The sequence below is a fragment of the Andrena cerasifolii genome, chromosome 1, assembly GCF_050908995.1.
Source record: "Andrena cerasifolii isolate SP2316 chromosome 1, iyAndCera1_principal, whole genome shotgun sequence".
Classification (NCBI taxonomy): Eukaryota; Metazoa; Arthropoda; class Insecta; order Hymenoptera; family Andrenidae; genus Andrena; species Andrena cerasifolii.
The window spans coordinates 15,178,994-15,202,987 of NC_135118.1; the positions used below are offsets into that span (position 1 = coordinate 15,178,994).

At 35.3% G+C, this 23,994-nt stretch overlaps 2 protein-coding genes and 1 long non-coding RNA gene across 9 annotated transcripts in view; 1 reads left to right on the plus strand and 2 right to left on the minus strand.

Annotated features, from left to right (window-relative positions):
• The window catches only part of LOC143366250 (uncharacterized), an 81,353-nt gene that overhangs the window by 39,250 nt on the left and 18,109 nt on the right, over positions 1-23,994 (minus strand). The window lies entirely within an intron of this gene.
• LOC143366165 (phosducin-like protein 3) lies at positions 889-3,409 on the minus strand. Of its 2 annotated transcripts, none has more exons than XM_076807007.1 (4): positions 3,282-3,409; positions 1,754-1,942; positions 1,434-1,635; positions 889-1,361 (listed from the first exon to the last, which is right to left on the minus strand). In XM_076807007.1, the coding sequence occupies exons 2-4, from the start codon at positions 1,928-1,930 to the stop codon at positions 1,093-1,095; spliced, it is 648 nt and encodes a 215-aa protein (XP_076663122.1). In that variant the 5' UTR covers positions 1,931-1,942; positions 3,282-3,409; the 3' UTR covers positions 889-1,092. The 2 variants fall into 2 exon arrangements, with proteins under 2 accessions (XP_076663122.1, XP_076663116.1); XM_076807001.1 differs by lacking the exon at positions 3,282-3,409 and adding an exon at positions 2,025-2,283.
• LOC143378948 (protein phosphatase 1 regulatory subunit 37) overlaps positions 3,713-23,994 on the plus strand; it is a 35,721-nt gene continuing 15,439 nt past the window's right edge. The window contains exons 1-11 of one of the 6 annotated variants that reach the window (XM_076831123.1): positions 4,108-4,248; positions 5,942-6,044; positions 6,317-6,414; positions 13,665-13,811; positions 13,891-14,010; positions 14,160-14,310; positions 20,172-20,301; positions 20,395-20,548; positions 20,661-20,849; positions 20,950-21,069; positions 21,159-23,788. In XM_076831123.1, coding sequence (XP_076687238.1) covers positions 13,912-14,010; positions 14,160-14,310; positions 20,172-20,301; positions 20,395-20,548; positions 20,661-20,849; positions 20,950-21,069; positions 21,159-23,600 — 3,285 coding nt within the window. In that variant the 5' untranslated portion in view covers positions 4,108-4,248; positions 5,942-6,044; positions 6,317-6,414; positions 13,665-13,811; positions 13,891-13,911 and the 3' untranslated portion in view covers positions 23,601-23,788. Of the gene's footprint in view, positions 4,249-5,941; positions 6,045-6,076; positions 6,115-6,316; positions 6,415-13,664; positions 13,812-13,890; positions 14,011-14,159; positions 14,311-20,171; positions 20,302-20,394; positions 20,549-20,660; positions 20,850-20,949; positions 21,070-21,158; positions 23,789-23,994 lie in introns of those variants that run through there. The other 5 variants (XM_076831104.1, XM_076831144.1, XM_076831113.1 and 2 more) reach the window with 5 other exon arrangements.

Genomic DNA, 23,994 nt, shown 5'->3' on the forward strand with positions numbered 1-23,994 from the left:
CCGCATTGGTGATTGCTTCTACCAAACAACTTTTGTTTCAAACATTTTGATCGGTCTTCTTTCTTAAATGAACAACCAGTTTATTTTTGTTTTAAAGATAATGCTATAATTATTTTCGATAAGTCTTTAATAAAAATAAATAACAAAATATAACTTTGGCTTTGCTTTCCCACTATGCTTTATTGCACAAGGCTTTGTTCTGATGGTTCTGATTACGGAGTGAGTGGTGGAAGGAAGACGGTTGAGAGCTTCGTTATCCACTTACACTACCAACATAACAAAACTACGAACATGAAACATTAACGTTTCGTATTAAAACACCATATTCTCAACACATTTCTTCCTATCTCAAAAACTGTAGATGTTATTCAAGTGGTTTGTCTTAGGTGACTCACCCTGTATATTCTGAAAACTGCAACAACGAACAGTTTGGAAAAAATACTTTTCAAAGAAGCTACAAGAAGAAATACATAGAAAACGCTTTTTGTAAATGCACATGAGTTCTATAGGAAACACTTTTAATTCTGCATAACCTAAACCGTATGCATGAAGAAACTTCAACGAAACATTAAACCTAACTGAGAAAATTGCAATATATTACTTTGTACAAATGAAGTATATGATAAATCAAGAAAACTTCTAATAAAAAAAATACAGTGTACTAACGAATAGATATATAAGTCTTATTTCAAATTATTCTGAAATAAACGTTAATCTTTTTCCTAATAAGTTACAAAACATGAGTTCTTTATTTTGTTTACAACACGTTCATTAATTTTTTATCATTTGTATGTAGTAAAATTATATATATATAGTAATATTATAGTGGATATTTATATCATCAAATATGAAAGCTTATCTATTAAGTGGTGTGAATAAAATTATCCCTTTATAAGAATCTCAATTGTAGAATATATTTTTACATGTGAACTCAGGTATTTTATATTTAACTGTATAATTCATATAATAATTGATATTTCATTAATCAAAACTTTCACGCAATTAAAAAATTGAAATATAAAAAAACAGTAATTTTAGATAAATGTAAACAATATATTAGTGCAAACTTTTCTTAGATACCAATAAATACTTTTAGTCATCGTCTGAATCGTCAGAATTTAAGGAAGTAGATCCTTTAATAGTTTTGTTTTTCGTAATATGTGATAACCATGACTTTTTATTATTGTCTGAAGACATGATACCATCCGACTTGATTATACCTGAAAGTGAAATTCGATACTCCAACGTTTCTGTTGAAAAATCATCACAATTTCCCAAATCAGTAAATCCAACGATATAATCCTTAGTCTTTCCATTTACAATAAGAGCAATTGTAGGTATGATTTTGATTCTTAAACGCTCTGAAAGTGATCGATATATATTAATATTCAACATTTGGGGGTTTAGAAAATTAAGTATAATTTATCAATTACCAGTTAAAAATGGACACTGTTCTACGTTTAGCTTACAAAATTTTGCTTCGAGATGCTTTTTAGCAAGAATTTTGAGGTGATGATCTACTATTTTGCACCTTGGTGAATCGTCTTTATAGAATAGACAAACAATGTTTTCAGACTTTTTTGATATTTCGAAAAATTCTTTTTCATATTGCAGCTCTGAATATTCTCCATGACCCTAAAAATATATATACAAATACATATGACTGCATATGGTAACAGTGAATAATTTTGTAAAATTATGCCATAAAGGCTGTAATCGAAATATTATAATTATTGTAATGAATATACATTACCAATGACATCCAGTTTTGTCTTTGTTGTTGAAGTATTTTTAATTTTTTTAATCGATTTTCACGCAATTTTTCAAAATCACTGATGTCTAAATTATTTAATTTTTCCAATTCAGCATCTAACTGTTTTTCAACACACTGGGTTGCTGTTATTACGTTCTGTCGTAAAACGGCCTCCATCTTTAACTAAAACTGAAATTTGTATAGGTTACAGTTAAATATACACAAATAATTGAATGTTTATTAATTAATAGAAATTAATATAAAACTTTACGTCTCGGCACAAAGGAAATGTCACAGTAGGTGTTTCGAGAATAATTTTCAATTCATATTTAAATACTATTGCTACGTTGCATTTGGTATTGTAAGTTGTAATGGATCAATTTTTTGTTAGCTGCACTGCTTTCCGTTTGCCCATGTAAGGAGCTTTTCCAATGCGGCAACGAAGAGAAACTACCAATCTTTTATATGTACAACTATACATTCAAGTTTCGAGTAAGTAAACACTACTGATCCAACTGACACACATGCATGGTGGACAGTGGCGCTCAACTTCACACGATTGGCATCTGTTTCGTGAAAACCATGAAAAGAATGTGGACCACGGTGTAATATAGTGTAATAGACTATACTGTGATGTCCTTACATCATGGTTATGACTTCCCCTCTCAAACCTAACGGCGTGTAGTGTAAACTCTGCAGACGCGAAGTTTGAACCAGACTAACAAGGGAAGATCCCGAACCCGAAAATTCTAAAAATTCTGAAACTTTGTGAATATGTAGGGAATTTCTTCCTGATTTCAAGGCAATTTTTTTTGCTGCCCAAATTCACTCGAAGGGGGTGAAATTAACCTCTGAAAATTCGGCTATTTTCCGATTTTGTGATATAACTCGCGAACTGTAAGAGATCGAAAAAAAGTTTTAAGACAAAAGTTACTTCTTTTAATTAGATCTACCATTTGGTAAAAAAATATTATATATTTCGTGGGTTATAACACAAAATCGGAAAGTAACCGGATTTTCAGGGGTCAATTACACCCCCTTAGAGTGAATTTGGACAGCAAACAAAAATTGCGTTGTAATCAGGAGGAAATTCCCTACATATTCACAATGTTTCAGAATTTTTTTGAATTTCTGGGCTAACTTTGAATTTCAAGGGTAATCTTTGGGCGAATTCCACTTACGCCCAAATCGCCCGTGAATTTCATTAGGGTATGTTTCCTTATACGCGACTGGACGCATCGTCAAGAATTTCAAAGTCGATTTTCTCGAAAATGAAGCGCAATATCAACAAATTTTATTTCTTTTTCTCGACTTATTTACTTGTTATAAGTCGAAAAGAATGAGTAACTTTTTTTCATATCGCGCTTCATTTTCGAGAAAATCGACTATGAAATTCTTGACGTTGCGTCTAGTCGCGTACAGGAAAACCTAGCTTAATGAAAATTACGGGCGATTTGGGCGTAAGTGGAATTCGCCCTTTGAAGAATTTGAAAACATTTTTATTAAAAAAATGCCATTATGTACATACAAATAATACGACAATCCATCCCTGGATTGTATACAGTGGTCACCCCGATTGGCCAAACGGATTGAGAGGATGCGCAAGAATGAAAGTGGCACCACGTTCTGCGAGGAAAGGCTCAACGATTGATGGCTCTGGGAGAGCAGAACGTTTTTCGCTGTTGACTAATAAAGATTCCTAAAATTGTCTCATATGTCTTCTAAAATTGTCATGGAATAAATAGAATCCCGCAGTGTTGCAGCGCTCCACGGGCACGAACTACCTTACGGTTAGAATTTCCCCCCGAATCGCGCAACAACTCTATTAGCGAATTCGGTATCTTGCACTGACTTTGCGCTCGTGCCAGGAAATTACTTGGATTGGTTGTTTGTGACAGAGACGCAGATAGCTCTATGAATCAACCAATCCAAGTGATTTTCTGGCACTAGCCCAGAGTCAGTGCGAGATACCGAATTCGTTTCTAGTTGGAATTAAATTTTATAGTTGTCAACTTGTACACAGTAATAAAAATGGTGGTTGTAATGTAGAGTAGCTGATAAGCTGACGTTTACTTCGGTCCGCGCGTTAATGTTTCATCGGATAGTCCTATTGACATTAGTGTGGCGTGTAACTGCGTGCGTTGCGTGTTGTGCGTGTGCGGTGTAAATTTCAGCTGACAAAATGTGTTAGAAATTTTTTAATATGAACAAAGGAGCGGATTCAAAAACGCAGGTCTGCGAGAATTCGCTTACGACGCTGAAAATTGAGGACAATCCTGAAGAACTTCCTCCAAGAATAATATCATATACTACTAGGAGACCACGATTTGGTACAGGCAATGTCCCACTCTCACCCTATATATTAATTGATGGAAAAAAATTACGGAGTTCTTTGGCTTTAACCAAGAAGAAGACTCCGCGGCATGTGAATTTCCCAGCAAGTGAGAATCTTTTGGTTACGGGATATTTGGAGCCGACGAATCCTTGGAAATTCGGTGAGAACAATGCAGCTTGTAAAAGCTTTACATTCATATTTTATTTTTCAATACGGATAGATTACGTCCACCTGTTTCCTTCCCAACAATCGTAATATACATAGGCCATTATAATTAAATACCTAAGTACCTTTATGAATTTTTCTAAACGAAAGTCACAAGCACTTATTGATACACTGAAAGAAACTGGGAATTTCTATAGCAGTATTACATACGTTTTTCTATATTTAAAAATGGTGAAACTTATTGTTTTCTACAGCTTTTCTAATGTTAAGCTATTGATTGTAATAAAAGAAATATCTACTTAACTTGAAAAACTAAACTTACAATTATGCACATTTAGTTTGAGAATATTAAATGATTCATGTAAACTGATATTGGTTACAAATATTGCTATCAGTAGTTCTAGTTGTATCAGTATAAGAAAAAGATTTATTAAATCTCTCAAGTATTTTAACGTGATATAATTCTATGCATTGTGCGATATGTTATTAATTTGAAAGAAGATAATGCATAAAATGATGCATATGTACATATGTATAAATTTACTTTTTCTTAGACAATTGAACTGATGTATCTATAAAAAATTCACATTTCTCAATTTTATTGCAAATAGGCTGGCTCTATTATATTGTATTTTGACGGGAAATATTGGATGTGTATATGAAATCTAACCTGATTATAAATATGGCTACAGAATATATTTTATATTGTACAAATTTTTGAGTCCATCTTGTTCGACGTTTGGTTCAGTTTTCTCTATCGCATATATATTCTATTGCATCTATTATGTTGTTTATTAATATATTTCAAATCTATACTCTTCTCACTCTATAGTTACCAGTAACATTTCTGCATAATAACGCGTTAAAAATTGAAACTATTAATGAATTAAGGAATAAAAGACAGTTAAATTTTTAGCACAATTCGAATAGAATGATACTAATTCTTTGTTAAATATGATTTAGAAGAAGATATAATATCTCGCGAGTAAAAATTGGCGTATGCAATTTCTCATCATTTATATCGTTTTTGTGTTTATGTACTTGCATCGTAATAGTGTGTTACTAAGATATTAGATTTTTTTATAGGTCATGTCAAATGAAGAACATTTAAGATTTCACAATGCGAACCATGTACTAATTATAAGTTTGATGCAATATTAAAGTATGTACAATATATAATTAACCTGTACGTTAATGTCGAAGAACAGCGTTATTTAATTTTAATTGACAAAGTAGATTTTTTAATGAAAATATACACTTAAACTTATGTTACAAACGATAAATAATTTCATATATATTCCCTTAATTAACATCTCATCATTAATTTTCATTCGAATATAATCAACTGTTTAAAAATACCTGTGGAATAAATGCTTTTCTGAAGTAAGTTTGCGGTATATGGAAACATTTGGATGTTTTAGTAACTTTTATATAAGACTTATAAGTTCATTTATATTATTGCATTAATACGTTCTCTGTGGAGTTGTACAAGTGTATATGGACAAATGGAAGCTAGTTTTTCAATTAAAAGAGGTTCAAGTACTGAGAAAATTACTTGACGATCGTATAATTTTAGATTCGTGTTACATTGTATCTGATTCTTATTGAAACAGAATGCAAGTAAATGTTTGACCGTATTCATACGAGAAAGTTAAGGAGTTGATTTCGTCTTGATCCTTTGCTTCCAGGGTCAAAATTATCAACTTGCTTTGTTGTGATAGTGAGATGAACATTCAATGGAAATGTAAACACTAATTAATGGTCAAGTCATTACTACAAATGAGAAACTTGGTGAGTCACCAATGAATACCGCAGCGAACGTGTTAAGAAATACTAAGAATTTATAAAATGCGAATACAGAGTAAAGTTTTAAAATTTGTCTTTCATGTGTACCCTTAGTAATGTTTTTATTAACATGGTTTCTTGATTTATATTTTAGTTCATTCTTATGTCAGCATTGTTACATTACGTAGCATCATTCTTAAGTCATTTTGTAATCATTTATCTCCTAAAATTTTTATGATCTCTTACATTCTAACAATGTATGGATGAATTGTTCACAGCTGAAGATGTCAATCATGAAGATTTAATCTCAGCGTATAAGGAATCCTGTAAGAAGTACAACACAGACCCTCTAGAAATTGTAATAAGTCAACTTGAGGTAAAAGTACTTTTTCTATTAATTGTTATATTAAATAGTGATTTAAATTAGGTGAGAAAGTATGAAGCATACAGGTTGTGTCATATCATTCAAATATGTCATATCTCTTTTACTGTTGGTGAGAGAAAAAAAGTGACAAAGAATATATGTATTGACATGGTTTAATATTGTGTAACTTTTTAACATGCTTTTCGTCAGGTATACGGATATTCATAACTATTTATAAAATGTGGTAGGGTAAACCAACCAGTAATTGACCCCATACCAGTGAACGACCACTAGGCAAAGAAATGTAAATTATAAATTTAAACATTATTATACGTTTATAAATAGAGTGTAGTTGCACTTTTAATATCCTATACTTTTAATTACACGTATTAAGCAAACAGTAATAAGTACAATTCTTATTAAAAGTATGCGGTCATTGACTGGGCTTCTACACGTTTTACATTTTATAATTGTTTTTTTTTTTAAATTACGATAACAATAAGTAATTATTTTTATAGAAATTTCAAGAAAAATTTCAATGCAATTTCAACAGTTTTTTTGTTGTTGTTATACATAAATATACTCAAGTATTAATCTCAAAGGTCCATAGATTCAACAATTCGGTCATTCACTGGTTGGTTTACCCTAGTTCTTCTTTTTTTGTGGGGAATCCTGTAATAGTAGGGTGTGTCAATTTTATGGGTAAATTTAAAATTTTTGAAAATTTTAGAATGACTAGTGACAAAGTAATGCTGTTTTTAATCCTGAATCTGAAATTATCTTCAGAAATTTATTTGAGTGAGGTTCAGCTACTTCAAATCACAGTTGAAAAAAAGTGAAAATTAAGTGAGATTTAACTACAAACTGCATATTCATATACTACTTAAAGTCAGACTTGCTTACATAAAAGCATGAAAATGAAAATAAAAATATGTGGAAATTAGTGTTTATTACATTCACATGAAAATGTATATTTATTACGAAATGAAAATATATGTAACTTTAGCAACAGATCTAGCCATATGTCATTTATGTAGTAAATTTAATGCTATTTAACAAAGTCCACCAAAGAAGCGACATCTTGTTTGCTTCTGTTGCGGTTCATAAGCTCAACTATTAAATTTTTTTTTAATAATTTTAATAATTTTCGCATTTTTCTATAATTTCAAATGAAATTCCAACTAGGTAAATAATGTATTACACAAAATTTAAAGGTAGTGGTTAATGTTAAACCTGAAATTGTACCATTTTCTCACTAGTCGTTTTAAAATTAAAACATTAAAAAAATTGACACACCCTACTGTAATAGTGTGCTCTATACAAATAAAATCTCTGCATTATTGGGCATATTAACAAGAGGACCTTCAGGCAGGGACCTGGAACGAAATGTTTTTTCGTTTCGGTTCAGCTCTGATAATAATAATTTTAATTTCGTTTCGGTCAATATCGTTCCTACTGAAAAATATTTCGTTTCCAACAGAATGGAAAACAAATTTTGTTCCGAACCGGTTATTTCATTTATAAAAAAACTCGTATAAACTTATTTTAACAATTTTATTGCCTTTGGTACTTATATTATAAAATATTATACGTTATAGGTATGTATTATAGAATATTATATATTATGTCTTATGAAAAGTTTAGAGTTTTGATGCTTTCGGTTGCAAGCCGTGTCCACGAGGGCAAGACTCCCAACCAAAAAAAACATTTATATTACCAATTACATTATATAGTATCTACCTTAGACAATAATTTGAGTGTTTTTTATGCAGGGTTATCCATTTAACTCAGGACTCGCGCGCGCGAGAACAGACGCCTTGCGTAGAGCATCGTCTCGACATTTCTTCTCAAGCTCAGGGAAAAACGACGCAAAACCCTGAGCAAGGCGTTGGTTCGGATAGGAACTGACTATTTGACCACCCACCTGCTCCCGCGCGCGCGGGTTCATAGTTAAGTGGATAACATTCCCCACTAACATGAACATTTTCTATACCTTTTCACTACGAGTGAATATACAAATTGCAAACGTGTCTGGATTACTATCCATTCAATATTGACATTTTATATACATGCATTTACTATCAAAGGTTTTAGTCTTCGACAAAATAACTTTTACTACCATTTCAGTGATTTGCTAATACAGAAACATGAGACAGGAAACTGATTACTTTGAATGAAACTTGCTATATGAGCACATGATTCGTAATATAATTTATTATAGAAGTACATTTAACCCGCAGGGGCACAGACAGCATACTTTGTACGCCACCGCGTCGGAAATGTCTGTAATTTTTCGTTTTGATGGTCTTTTTTTGGAGCAAATATATAAAAACAACTGAGTACCGGCAGTGACTCTTAGCACGCACACGCACGAGGCATGCGTAGATACAGACCCACGCACACGGTTTGAACCTGCGCGGGTCGGTTCAATTGTATGTGCGCACCTATATCTACACGCGACTCCTGCGTGTGCGTGCGAGCGTACGCTACCGCCCGCTCAGCTGACTCCGCTTTAAACTGCGCGACCCGGAAGTTCCACCGCTAATATTCAACTGTTGATATCTCGAGATCGAAGCGTCGGATCTCAAAACGGTAATGAACTTTTCGATGTCTTCTTGCATCAGGGTATTGCATGTTCCGGACTTGTGCACACTCTACTACTCCCTATTACGTCAGCAGTACAATACGCGGCAATTTCTCCCGTACTGCTGGCAACGCCGTCCCTGACAACGCGGCCGGGAGTGGGAGGACCCGCGGATCCTGTACAGCCAGAGTTCGGAGGGATTCGGCTGCACTGATGGAGGGGGAAACACCTACAGGAGCGGTGGTAATGTGTGCGGATATGTGTGCGCAGACTTTTATTCTTACCACTGGCATGACGGATACGGAACTGACATGGAAGGGATAATTGTGCGCAGACCTTACCACCGTTCCTGTAGGTGTTTCCCCCTCCATCAGTGCAGCCGAATCCTTCCGAACTCTGGCTGTACAGGATCCGCGGGTCCTCCCACAGTACAGCGCTGATATAAAGCGATAAACTCTAGTGCGCGAATGTTTTTGGTACTCACAGTATGTCAACACTAATGAAAATCTAAATTTCTATATTTTCTAGTAGATCTACGTGACAGTTCTACCAATGGATCGGTGAGCTTTTTCTAATGAAAATCAGTCCAAGTACAGCATCACTTAGAGTATTTTTAATTATGCGTACCTGATTCAAGTCACTTCTGGCTGCCGTAGACAAATCGTACGTGCACTCACTCTGTATGTGCATCACTTAAGTGTCACATATCGATTTTGATAAAACTTATGTAAGAACTGGTTTTTTAAAAAAATGCAACTCGTATCTTTTTAGCCAAAAATGAAGTACTTTTAACATCAAATTGAGTTACGTAAATAGATTCGTAATATGTCAATGTGTTTATACGATACAATAAAAATTAGTAATTTTTCATTCGTTTTTGTTACAAATTGTTAGTCAACTTTTGCGTAAATTCATTAATGTAAACTATAGTCCAAACTGAGAAATGTGGATATTTTAAAACTTTTATAACAAAAACATTAATTAATGTATTGTTTAAACGTATTGACATATGAAACTACTTACGAGGCCGAATGTGATGTTAAAAGTACATAACTTTTGCCTAAAACATTTTTCTCCACAGCAAATTTTTGTTCAAGAACTACTTCCTAGATAAGTTCATCAAAATCAGCACGGGAAACGTAAGTCACTCCACAATTTCTTCCGGGCGACAACATAGGTGTCGTCGCGGAGAACCGCCCCTTCCTTGGCGCTTACCAACCACATGATACGGATGACGCGCGCCGTTCTCGCTCTCTGTCTGGTTGGATGGCGCCTAACAATAAGAAGGGACACCTTCACCTATGCGGTCGCTCGGAAGAAATCATGTGGAGTGTCTGTACATTACGTGTGGTTAAGTATAGTCCGAGTGATGTCGAGTTTATTATTTTCACGAGAAAAACATCACCAATCTGTTAGTAATACTTATTAAAATCTAATACTGAATATAGAATTTAAAATTTTCGTTAGTAGATGACTAAGATGACTTGATATTAGGCGTGGCTGTGAAGCGGGCAAAGTGTTGATGTGACAGTGAAGTACAAAGCGGACTCCGAACTCTGTTTGTTTTCAAAGCAAACATTCGGGGACTCGCACAAAACAGTTCTTTGAATACTTTCCAGAACGTAGACACGTGTAACGTCTCACGGAATCTCCCACTAGCGCCACCTACGTCCCGCGGAACTAACCGCTAACGCCATCTCCCGACGCGTTGAGTCCTCCGTACTTACCACGGTATTACCAGTTCATCATGCCTTTATACATATTTTATTATTAAAACACGTATTAAAGCATTAAACATCATTTATATATTCTATAGAATAAGTACTTATACCAAAATAAATACAAAATATAACACAATAACCGTTAAATATTAGAAATAACAAAGTTGCAACCTACTGCACAGGCACGTTCTGCCAAATTTCGTGTATGAAAGGAGGCGTATGCAGCGGAGCGCCGGATTCGATTCTTCTGACCGAACGGATGCTCGAGCCTGGAGGCAGCATAAGGTACCATCCAGTAGAATGTCAGGTAGCCGCTAAATAGGAGCCAGCTAGTTCTCACTGAATATAAGGTACCCGGTGCTCCTCCTAAGTTCGAGCCTCGTTCAGTCACATGACTCTGTTTTCGCGGAGATTTCGAGCACGCTCTTACTAGGCAGCGGCTTAAATACTCAGCGAAAGCGAGGTCTTGAAGAACCATAGAGCACATCACTCTGCCAAACGGCTGGACCGCTTCGGAAATGGCAGCGGCTATGTCTACAGCAGAAGCACATACAGGTTGATGCTCTTGCGACGCCTGTCAAAGAAATGCCGCCTGGCACCCCGTAGAGAAAACAACACCTCGCGAGGGGGTGCACACACCTCACTGAGGGTTATGGCGTTTGACCCTCGAAGGAGTTGGGATATTCATTAGGAAGTGAGAAATCTTCAAGTTCCCCATTTCTCATTAGATTTCTGCGAAAACGACGCCAATCGATATCTTATGTCTCACCGATGAAAATAACACCAAGGACGACGGAATTCGAATAATAATGAAGGAAATTACGTGAAAAATTGATTTCCATAATCTCAAGCTAACTTCATTAAAAATAGTCCCCGATTTATTTACATGACATTTGATATAATTTTCATCGGAAAAACGTAAGGAATCCATTAGTGTCACTTTCATATCGGTACGGTGCAGAATATAGAATTTCTTAATACGCAGTAATATTTCGGTCAGTCGGCACACCTGTTTCAGAAAACTAAATTTTTTATTCTTTATCGCAGCGACATGGATGCGACACCGATGGATCCCTTATGTTTTTCCGATGAAAATCATACCAAATGTCGTGTAAATCGGCCTATTTTTAACGAAGTTAGCTTGAGATTATGGAAATCAATTTTTCATGTAATTTCCTTCATTATGGTTGGAATTCCGTCGTCCTTGGTGTTATTTTCATCGGAGAAACATAAGGCATCGATTGGCACCGTTTTCGCAAAGATATGATGAGAAATGCGGAACTTCAACATTTCTCTCTCCTTAACACGTTGACTACTGATGAAATCGGACAGTGCTTTCCTCGACGCCGAAAACGCTCCGATGGGAGTGTACTGTTTAACACGTTGACTGTCGACCACACCGGTCGACAGTCAACGTGTTAATGGTATTCCAGCCCCTTCGAGGGTCGAAAGCCATAAGCCTCGGTAACGCATCGCGGGGTGTTGTTTTTTCCACAGGATGCCGGGGATATCTCTTTGACGAGCGTCGCAGGAGAATCACTCTGTATGTATAGTCATATACATACACATAGAGTTATATCGTAGTTATAAATATTTCATAGCGTTAACTACTTGTAATTAAACTAACAAGGAAAGGTGTTTAGGTGCCCGCTTCCGATTGCTTTTGTTTTTGGATAGACTTCAGAAAATCTTAAAATAAGAAATACGTATCTTTTTATTTTGGCCCGTTTGCATGTTTAAGGGATCATATTACGTTTCTCGGCACTAAAACGTGGTCAATGTTTGGGAGAGATTTAGGTATAAACTATTAGTCCGATTGGTTTAATTGTTTTTGTGTTGTATAGGTATATGTTTATAGATTATAAAACAGGTCTGAGAATAGGAAAATGTTTAAAAATGTGGCGTCTGCGTGCAGTGGCGTAGAACATGTTTACTGGCATCGCCCCAAACGGTGTGCACGATTCAGCTCGTACGAGCGGTCTGAATAAAAAATCTCCGATTTTTAAAAAAAAAGAATTGCGGCAATGGCAAAACTTTGAAGAAAAAGGTTGTGATTTTCGCTATAAAAGTCGTATGCTGTTGCTTGTTATTAAAAAATGGTTCAATTTAATTGAAAAAGCTCACCGTCACCGGGTAGCGAATGTTATGTAGAATATGTGTGTAAATAATGAAGTTAATCGGATGAACGGTGAGGCAGTTATCATGCCCACCGTCTTGGAAAATGATGTTTCGAGAAAACCCATATTTTTTAACAAATTTAAAAAAACACGAAAAGAATTAAACAAATCGGATTAATAGTTTATCCCTGAATTACTCGCAAACACTGACTACGTTTTAGCGTTGAGAAACGTATATATGACCCCTTAAGGTGAAACCATCCCTCAAAGTTCATAATAAGTGATACAAAACTGACTCACGACAGGAACATCATTCATACAGCAAGTTATGACGAAAACTTTCAAATCAAGTTTGATATAATACAATGTTATAATATTCTTTAAACTAACAATAGGAAATTTTGTACATCTTCTTAAGAACATTGAGGGGTGGCTTCATCTCATAAATATGCAATCGGGCCAAAATAAAAAAAAACACGTATTTCTTATTTTTCGGCCCTTTAAAACATATCCAAAAACTAAAGCAATCGGAGGCGGACATCTAAAAACATCTCCTTGTACGTCTTATTAAATAAAGCCACACGAATCCCCACCATCCTAAATTCGAAGAGAAACCGCTCTTCCCTTCGAAGCCTACGATCTCCAATCGCCGCGCGGTATTCGGACATTACACAAGTAAAAACGCAACAATATCGTGCACGGGGTAGAAATCCCTAGGCATTAAAACATATCGACGCCACTCAGAGAGTTAATAATATCAGTGGATATAACGTAGATGTTTATTGACGAATGTAATTGATTTTCTTAAATAATGAATCAAATATTCATTTTTTAATATAGGTTTTAGATACATCTAAACAGTACAGTGGAGAATTTAATTTAAAGGGGCAGACATTGGATCTTAATCATTGTGAATCATTCGAAGAAATTTTCAAAAGAATCCAATTTAATAAAATTAATTTAGAAGCAACATCCTTAAATGATGAGGTATTTTTTTTAAATCTACAATGTTAAATTTGTATTATTAAACCACTTTTCTCAATGCTGTTTGTGTTTTTAATTGCAGAGTTCTGTGATATTATTTGATATGCTAGAATATTATGAATCTGCAAAACAGCTGAATATTTCATATAATCCGGACATTGAAGTTCAAGGTTGGCAAGCATGTGCAAATATGATAAGAAAGGTATACATAATATATACTCTTTAAATAAGAAAGTTGTTGTAATAATTATAATTGAAAATAATGCGAGGTTGTTTCGTTGGTTTCTGGTTTCATGTTTGAACCATGTGATAATCAATGCACAATGATTAATGCATCCGTTATTTGTCTAGGCCGAATGTTTAGAACATCTTGAAGCTAAGGGTATAACACTACAGGAACAATACATGAATATCCTGAGTCGTACATTACGATTAGTCTGCCATCTACATGTGCTAAAATTAGAAAATTGTGGACTTTCAGGAAGATCTATCGCCATGCTAGGTATTTATTATCTAATACGGTTTATTAATTTTATAATATTATTGTAAAATGTTCACAAAATGTTTGCAATTATGATTTAATTGCATTTCTGTTTCTAATAAGCGTGGTTAACGTTTACAAATTATTAAATACATTACGCATGAAACATATATAAAAGTACTGGAACAGGCCATTTAAATCATTTTCATATTTTTAAGACGAAGGATTAAGGCCACTTGCATAAAAATATATTTAATAATAAACGGTCCATTTAATTAGAGTGTTATGTTTTCATCCTTACATCATCTTGTATAATAGTACATTGGAGAAAATACTGTAGTCGTCAAATCTCAAAATATTTGCCACATAGTCGCCGATATTTTTTCAAATTTGGACCACTCATTGCTACTCTTGAGAAAATGGTTTGTGTGACACTTTAGTCTACTAGCTTAAACGAGTTTCAAGCTATTTGACCGTTACATTTTTGTAAAATCGAGCGAAGCGACCAACTCACCATCATTTCACCCTCAATAGCTGTGCACCATGTGGCGACAGTGCTTTGTGTTTATACCCATCTTAAAGCTGAAAAATCCCAGTACAAATATGTACACTAAATGTTATTTCTTATTACTGTAAGTAATAATATTTAAAATTAAATATTGATTTCGAATTCGACACTGTACCCACTCTCAGATTGATTAAAAAAGGAATACTACTCCATTCTCTGGAGTTTCTCCTGTGAAAAGCGTTTCAAAACTCCTAATTATCGCGCCTACTAGCGGGACGCTTCGTCACAAACTAAAATAAGGGCATCTTTAGCGTTGTATTATTTGCAATAATGGAAATTAAGAATTTTTAATGTATTGTACACACAACGACTGGACGCTCGTTTGTCGACGAAAGTGAATACGATCTGTTTGTGCAACTGCCTTTCCAACTTGTCGTACAACTAGCTTGTACGATAAATCGCATCGTCTGTGGGCCATTTAAATGTTAGAATTTTGGAGGGATGTGGAATACAACGTAAGCCTCAGTTTTCGATGACAGTTGAGGTGTAAGAGTATACAGCCAATGTTGAGTGGATCGTAACCACTCGGCAGAACACGCGGCATGCATTTTGTAAACATTTTTTTTCAGCTTTGCCGAAATTGCTTCATTCTTTTGAAACGCTTGTTCGACAGAGGCAACTCTATAGAATTTAGCTTTTCTTTTTATCAATATGAGGGTGGGAACAGCGTTAAATTAGGTATCAAAAATTTAATTTTAGATATTATTACTTACGGTAACAAGAAATAACATTTATTGTACATAAATGTAAAGGGCATTCTTTCAGCTTTAAAATAAATATAAAATATACAAAGCTCTGTGTCGATGTAGTACATACATATTGAAGACGAAATGATGGTGTGTCGTGTTATTTCACTCGATCACGCAAAAATTTAACGGTTAATATCGTGAAAATCGGTTGAGCTAGGAAGCTAAAATTTCACACAAACTGTTTTGTCAAGAGTAGCAATCGGCGGTCTGAATTTGAAAAAAAGATCTGTGCCAGTGTGGCACAATTTGTGCAATTTGACGAGAATGACTCACATACATGTCAGGTTCCCCTGCTCTATGTGTGACGGACCACCCTCACCACTGTTTTGCTTACGCGGCACAGGGGACGTTCTCCCACAGAAATGCAGACCGCTGTAAGCGATAAATCCGGCGTTCCAGATGAGAGTATCCACTATAAAAAATGTATATATTTTTCATAGATCTTCACGAGAGTGTTGTCCATGGATTCGTAAGATCTTCCCAATGAAAATGAATCTAAATGCGATGTACTTCGATATGGTTTTAGTTATACGTGATGTGTAATTCATACATTGGAAAGTGAGACTGAAAAGTCCGAACTACCATCGCGTTTAGACTTATTCTTATTAAGAAAATCTCATTAATTCATCGGCAATGTTCTCATGGGGATCTATTAAAAATTATGAAAATTTTCATTTTCAGTAGTGGATGACTTATGCTTCATGCACGGATTATCGCTCTTAGCTATCGGGCGTTGGTTGAGGGTCTATCGGTGGTGCGTTATTTCGCTGCCACTCGGTATATTTCATTCACTCTTTTTGTTGAGCGGCCATAGCGAAGCGTGAAATAAGGAGGTGCTAACTGCATCCTGTTCGCCGGATGTTTGCGAATAGGCACCTTCGGTTAGTACACGTATGAACAAATGAGGAATACTTTGTGTAGGGGTAGTCAAGTGGGTAGCGGCGTTAACCCATTTCTACCGTGAGTGGGTCTATATCTGCCCTGTACAGCTAGGCTGGGACGGGCAAGAGCGCTCTCGATTGCTCGCGAGCAAAGCCAAGAGCGACACTGTGAGCAGTTCCCACACCTTGTGACCACTAGGTGACGTAGTGTGCGCGTTTTGTAACTGGTATAAGACGGGGGAAGATACGACTGGTGAGACTCCTGACTCGCGATCACTCGCCACCAAGACACGGTTGCATATGAAGGCGTGGCTTAGCGCTTTAAGACGCTCTTTCCCCAGACGCTCTTTTCCTGCGTGTGCGTGCCTAGGGGTCACTACTCCGCGTCAGCTGTTTCGGCTTTAAATCGGCAAGAGCCGCCGCGACGGCAAGGCGCGAAGGCGGCCTAGATTCGAATTGGATCGCGAAGCGTCGATCCGCGAACAGCGTGCCGACGAAAGTCGAACAGGCGAAATTATAAAAAAAAACTAGTGCGAAGCGAGTGGTTGGGAAGTTCGTCCTTCCAACGTATTTTAGTTTACGACATAGGACGCAATGGAGAGTTGCTCGAAACAGTGAAAAACAGAGTGCAGTAGATTAATATAATCCGTGGCAATAAAACTACTTCACAGTACTCTCCGGACGACAGTGCGCGCCCCTTTCGCTAGCCTGTTTCGTTACTCTATTATAGATCACCATATATGATCCCTTATTTCACACAGCAGAGGGTTATCCGCATCAGCCGACAAAAGCGCGCGGTATCGTCCGTTCATACGGCAGCTATAACCTCCGGTGTTTGAGGCGTGTATGGCGGCTTCCAGCTGGTATCACAGCGTCACCACCTCGAGCCACCCTGGAGCCAGCAATCGTGCTCCTGAAATGACAAATGACACGGAGAAATCCGAGAGGGATATGTTCGGGGCTCTTCATTCTCCTGATGGAACGCTGGAACGTCGCTGAACAAAGAGAAGAAACATAGTGGAAAGAATCGAGCGCGAGGCGGCGAGAGGGATAAGACCTGAGACTTTAAATTCGGAAGTGATCATTTTGATAGGGCCAAATTAATCAGCTGTTTCGGCTTTAAACTGCGCGGCACGGAAGTTCCACCGTTAATATCTCGAGAACGACATCTCGGTCCCAAAACGGTAAAGGACGTTTCGATGCCTTTTTGCATGAAGAATTTGCATGTTTCGGATTGTCCCATCATTTTGGGACACCCTGTATTACTCGACAACACCGAAAAAAACAAAACAGAGACTAACTAAGAAGAATCCTCCTAATAACCTCAGTGCTGCTGCTTTCTGCTGGGTCAGCGCAACCCGTGGCGTTACCAAGTGACGCGCTAACTTCGAAAATATCTTCATCCGGTACTTGGTCGTTGGGTTTATTGAGTGTATACAGTGTATTTGATATTTAATGTAATATATTGAATATATACAAACGAAAAGATATGGAATATAAAATGAATAATCTAAGCGCACACGAGACGATGTTTCTCATACTACAGCTCGAAGTAGAAAAACAGGAAAACGGAAGGAACAAAAGACGGAAAATCTGGGTGTCGCATTTTTCGACCGGTAACACATCGATCGGATCAGCTATCTATTTGCGACTAAATACATTTTCTAACCATTTTCTTGTGTGTTTTTCAGAATTAGATTTAGTTATAGGTCTACCAGCTTACTAAGTAGATTTCTCCTTTGTTTGGGTGAGAAAAAGTATCCTATGCCGTCTGTTTTGAGTCAAACGTTGTCTGTTGTAGCCCCTGTCGTGTGCTCTCTCACTCATTCTCATGATCAGTCGTTTGCACTCGCCGCGGTGACTACAAAAGAAGTAGCGGGAATAGAAATGCACTCTTAACGGACAGAGGACCCGCGCTCTTAACGCGACAACACTGTATATTAAAAAAGCTGTACAAGAAATGAAGGAAAACAGTAACTTGAAAGAACTTCTTCAACAGAACACGAACTTGTGACAAAAAGAACCGCATAACAGCAGGCTGGCGCCTTACCGACCATATAGGTCGGGCCCGCAGGGTCTCGGGGCCCTTAACGCGTCCGAGTATTTCGGTTCCAAGTCAACTGCCCCGAGACGTATTCCATGTACTTTTTGGGTATCAATTGTGTGAAATTAGTACAAGAAAGCACATGTAACCATATAAGTATAGCCCTGTCTCCCCATGAACGGAGGCTGTAATTTTAACGTTAAATATCTTATAAATGATTAACCGTCTGTCCCCAAAACCGAGTATCATTAGCTTCAGTATTTCAAGCTACATCATTGTGCAAAGGTCTCATAAAAAATTAGCGTTACTCGCCAATCATTTCATACAGAAGAAATAAAAAATATAGAAATTTTATTTTTCCTACATAGGAATGAAATCGCATCGCCCCACGGCTTGTCGTTTCTCTCGCTTTCGTTCTTCGTCTTCCCCGTCCGTAGTCAGTTAAGCTGGCAGTAGCACAAGCCAAGCTCGGGCAATTTCTGTGGGAGAAACACATCATTCATTTGATAACTGCATGTTGCCGATCTCGAGCTGCGCACAGTTAACGAATAATTAGTGTAATTAGTTTTAGTATTTACGTCTTACCACATTGCGAATATTTGTGAGTCTCTGTGGCCTGTTGAAGTAATCATACAGACTATCACAGAATAATGGACAACTTACAAGTGAGACGTTGTCATTTTCATTTATTCAACAGATTATTAAAAGTTTATCGCTGTAAGGTTTGATCCGTTTACATTATTATATTATTTTGCCTCACACTTGTCCCAGTTTTTATATTTAATTTTAGGTTTAATTTATGAACTCGCAATGTTTTGAAGTATGTATTTAAGTTTGAATTGCATTGATCTTTTCACGAATATATAAAATGTTTCGTACAAGCAGAAAGGTGTGTAATTCTATATAAAAAGATAAGTAAAAACTATAGAATAAAATTTTGTCATAACTTCGTTTTTCAAAACAATGACTTTGAATTTCAATCCTTTCGAAAACTAGCAAGGCAAGATCCCGACCCCGAAAATTCGAAAAATTCTTAAACTTTGTGAATATGTAGGGGATTTCCTCCTAATTACAACGCAATTTTTGTTTGCTGCCCAAATTCACTCGAAGGGGGTGAAATTAACCCCTGAATATTCGGCTATTTCCTCTGTGAACTGTAAGAGATAGAAAAAAATTTCAAGACAAAAGTTACTTCTTTCAATTAGATCTATCATTTCGTAAAAAAAAATTATTTTACAGTTCACGAGTAACCATAACACAAAATCGGAAAATTACAGGATTTTCAGGGGTTAATTTCACCCCCTTCGAGTGAATTTGGGTAGAAAACAAGAATTGCGTTGTAATCAAGAGGAAAATCCCCTATATATTCACAAAGTTTCAGAATTTTTTTAATTCCCGGATTCGGGATGTTCCCATGTAAGCAAGATACTACAAAATTTGATTGCATGATTTTTACTTATTTTTTCATGTAGAATTATCGCCCTTCCTCGGCTTGTACCACCAGTTATAAAATATCCTGTATATTGTGAAGCTCTTTACCTAGGTATACAATTCAATGAAATTAATGAAGCAGTGTTTCTGTGAAGTAGTTAATTCAAATTATGTAGTCAACTTTATGTAATCAATTCATCGTCTATCAGTTGCAGCATTAAAAATGAATACTGGAATAAGAGAACTATACCTAGCTGACAATGGACTTAATTTGTATGATGCAATACAGCTTGGTTCTCTCCTTAGATTTAATAACCATATACAGTTGCTTGATATTAGGTAGGTATTGTTACAGAGAACATAATATACTAGTTAAAATAAAAAAAACACTTAATTGTTTTCTATTATATTTTTCTTGCTACGTTTTTTTAGTAATAATAATATTCAAGATGATGGTGTGCGTGATATCTTAGAAGGTCTCATCAATCAGATAAATGAAGACAAGGATGGTAAAGGCTTAAGTATATTAGTATTATGGAATAATCAACTTACAAGTAAATCATCTCCCTATTTCGCACGCATTATAGTATGTAATATTTTGCATCATTATAATTGTCCATACATAGGGTATGGTGTTATTACTATTTTTTATATATCGATTTGCCACACTCACACGTTCATGTTTTTTATGTCTTTAGGCACTATCTAAAACAATAGAGACATTAAATATTGGAAAAAATATGCTAACAAATGAATTGTTATTTATTATAAAAGACGCATTGGAAAAGAATTCTGTCCTATTACAATTAGGAATGCAAGCAATCGATCTTACGTGTGATGGGATTGTTACATTATCTAAGATTATTGAAATAAATCAGGTTTTACAAGTAAATAGTAAAGACCTTTTAATATTGCGTAGTTGAATAATAAATCAAAACGGCTATTTGAAATAAATAAATATTAATTAGATCTTTTTTATTATTTTAGAGGATAGACTTACGAAATAATAATATACAATTGACAGGAATGAGAGCTCTCAGTTCCGCCATGAAGAAAAATAGAAGTATCTCTAAAATAGATTTGGATGATAAGCCCACATTGAATGTAGTAAGTAAACATTTTCATTGTACTCTAATGGGACATTTAGTGTCATTGCCCGTTATTAATATTCTTTGCTTCTTTCATGTCAATAACAGGACGACCTAACCGAGGCTTTGCATCAGTACACGCAGCTAGTAGCTGAGATTCAAGTTTGTTGTTCGGAAAACGAGCAGAATCGTATTATAGAAGAAAATAGCAAAGGTTCTGAAAGTTCCCATCATAGCAGTCTGTGTAGTACAAACTCTCGTAAAATTTCGCTTACTTGTCTCACACTGCCACGCTGTTTACCAACCATAATTTCAATACAAAATGACAAATCGGGGCAATCGTTGCTTGAACCGAAACGTATTAATGGAGGTCGTCTTCGTTCTCCAGCCCTTAGTCCAAAATCTTCACCTATAACTAGTCCAGTATCAAGTCCTTCTCGAAATCGGTTTGTGGTGTCTCGAGTTCCAGAAACATCAACATGTTCTAAAGACTCCTTAGTCTCCTCGTCACCTTCAGTTGCTCCCTCCCTTCAATCATCATCTACCCACCTCACTTCTTCTGCAAGTGGGTCATCTAGATTTCGTGTTTCACCTGTTGAATCAGCAAATATCACGCCTTTGCCTAAACCTGATGTACCTGCGTCATCTAAGATAGATGTTACGACTGGTTTAGATTTTAAAGTCAATATCACAGAGTCGACTGACTCGGATGCCTCTGGTAATATATGCAGATTAAAATTTGGAATGAATAATTACCAAGACGTCGAAATTTTTCATATGTCAAACAATGTACCTTATTTAATTTCAAATGTGATAGAAGAAAGACCACAAACAGGTGGATCTAATGACATAGAAGAGTTAAGTTCTGACAGACGTTCTCCCAAGACTATTAAAACTCAGTTCAGTGACAGCATAAATTCTACTACTCTGGAAAACAAAGAATATTGTGATGTACAGTACAATCAAGTTAATATTCCAACTCGTCTGGAAAGCATTACATCGTTAAAACACATTGAAAATGTAGAAAATAATTGTATCCAAGACACAAAAAATATAAACACATTTCTAAATGTAAATAGAAGCGACAACAGATCTAATTGTACTATAAGAAGCGATAAATCGATAACTAATTTTATCGATGGTAACAAAAAACAGGATGTGAAAAGGAATCTAATAAATATTCTTTTAAATGAAAGGATAGGCTTGCAATACCAAATAGGCAACAATTATATACAGGAACATTGTTTCAATTTAGAGAAAATGTTTGCACTGTTTCAACATCCTGATCTTAGATCTAGGTGTACGCTCCAAGATAATGTAAGCATCGGAGTGACGGGTGAAAATAAGTTTCATTATTACTTGGAGGAGAACAGAGATAGAATTCGTAATCATGGGGTACTAGCATATTCAACATCATTAAAAAATAAACCAACTAAATCATTTGCTATATTTCAATTGTTAAGTGCAAAAAGTTTAGCAAATATGTCGCTATCATTTAAATATACAGCTGCTTTAAACGTAGCTGGGCAGAGTAGCAAGCTTTATCCGAAAACAGTTGCAGAAGTAAGTTTTTTACTTAAACCAAATCGTAATAAGAATTTAATTAATATAAAAAACAAATGCACTGATGATAGCAATGAAAATAAACGATTCCAAGTCGACATGAAACGAAGAATTGAGTCGTTGGGCCATCAATTATTGGTCCAAGATATACGATCAAAGAGCTACATTAGACTTATTAATAAACATTTAGTATTAATGGCAAATGGCACTGTTCCAAATATGATAGTTAGTAGCAGCTGTAAACTTGTAAATAACATTTTATTGATACATGTCTTAGAGAGAGAAATGCCTTTATTTAAATTTCTTAACATACATGAATATTTTACTTTAAAAGTCACTAAAAATTATATGAAGCATAAAAATATAGAGGAAATTATAAACAATATAGATTTCATAGTAGTAAAAAAGACATGTGATAAAACTTTGACGAACAGTATTAATTTTACTAGTGATAGTAGCCCCTTATTTTGTGGTGCAATGTACGATATAATTTGTGTAAACCACATGCACAATGTAAATACATTTGACAGATTGCACAATGTATTATTATTAAATTTAAATATGAATGATGATGTTCAAAATAATTTTGTTCTTAATGCAGACAATAAGCAAAATGACTTGGTACATGTTGCATATAATGAAGAATGTGATTGTAATATAATAACGAATCGTATAAATAATAAAATTACCAGAATGTATAATACTGATAATAATGCGATAAATACTTTAACAAATATTTGCAATATGTGGAGAACTGAAATAGACAGGATATATATCCATTCTGATCTACATGATCTGTTGTCAGTGAATTCTATGGGTTGGCGAAATACAATTTTAAATAATATGCCAGAAGTAGGAACATCAAAGATGAACTTTATGCATAAAAATATTAAGTTAGAGCGTAGTGATGATAGTACAAATTTATGTTATGTACTTCAGTCGTTTATAAGAAAGGCGTTACAAATATATCGCGAATACAAGAAATAGTAAAAATATTTGTTACAGAAGACAACAAATATTTTAAAGAAAGCAATATTAAAAAAAAAAAATTAATAATCGTTTTATGGAAAATACTATGGACAGAACAGTTGAAAATACACACATTACATCTATACCGAGATCATATTCTTATATAACAGTCTTCAATAAGTCTGTTCTTAGAGATCTTATATTTTCTAAAGTTGGTACCTCTATTAATGGGATTTTAGACAAAGGAAAACTTCTGCCAGGAATTTTTCCCAATAATTGGCCAGATAATGCTATTATAATAAAGGCCTTATTTTATGATTTATCTCAAATGCCACATTCATCCATATATCTGATAATTAAAAAACAGAAAATATTCATAGAAATAGTGAAGTTCTAAATCTGGGGATAAAAA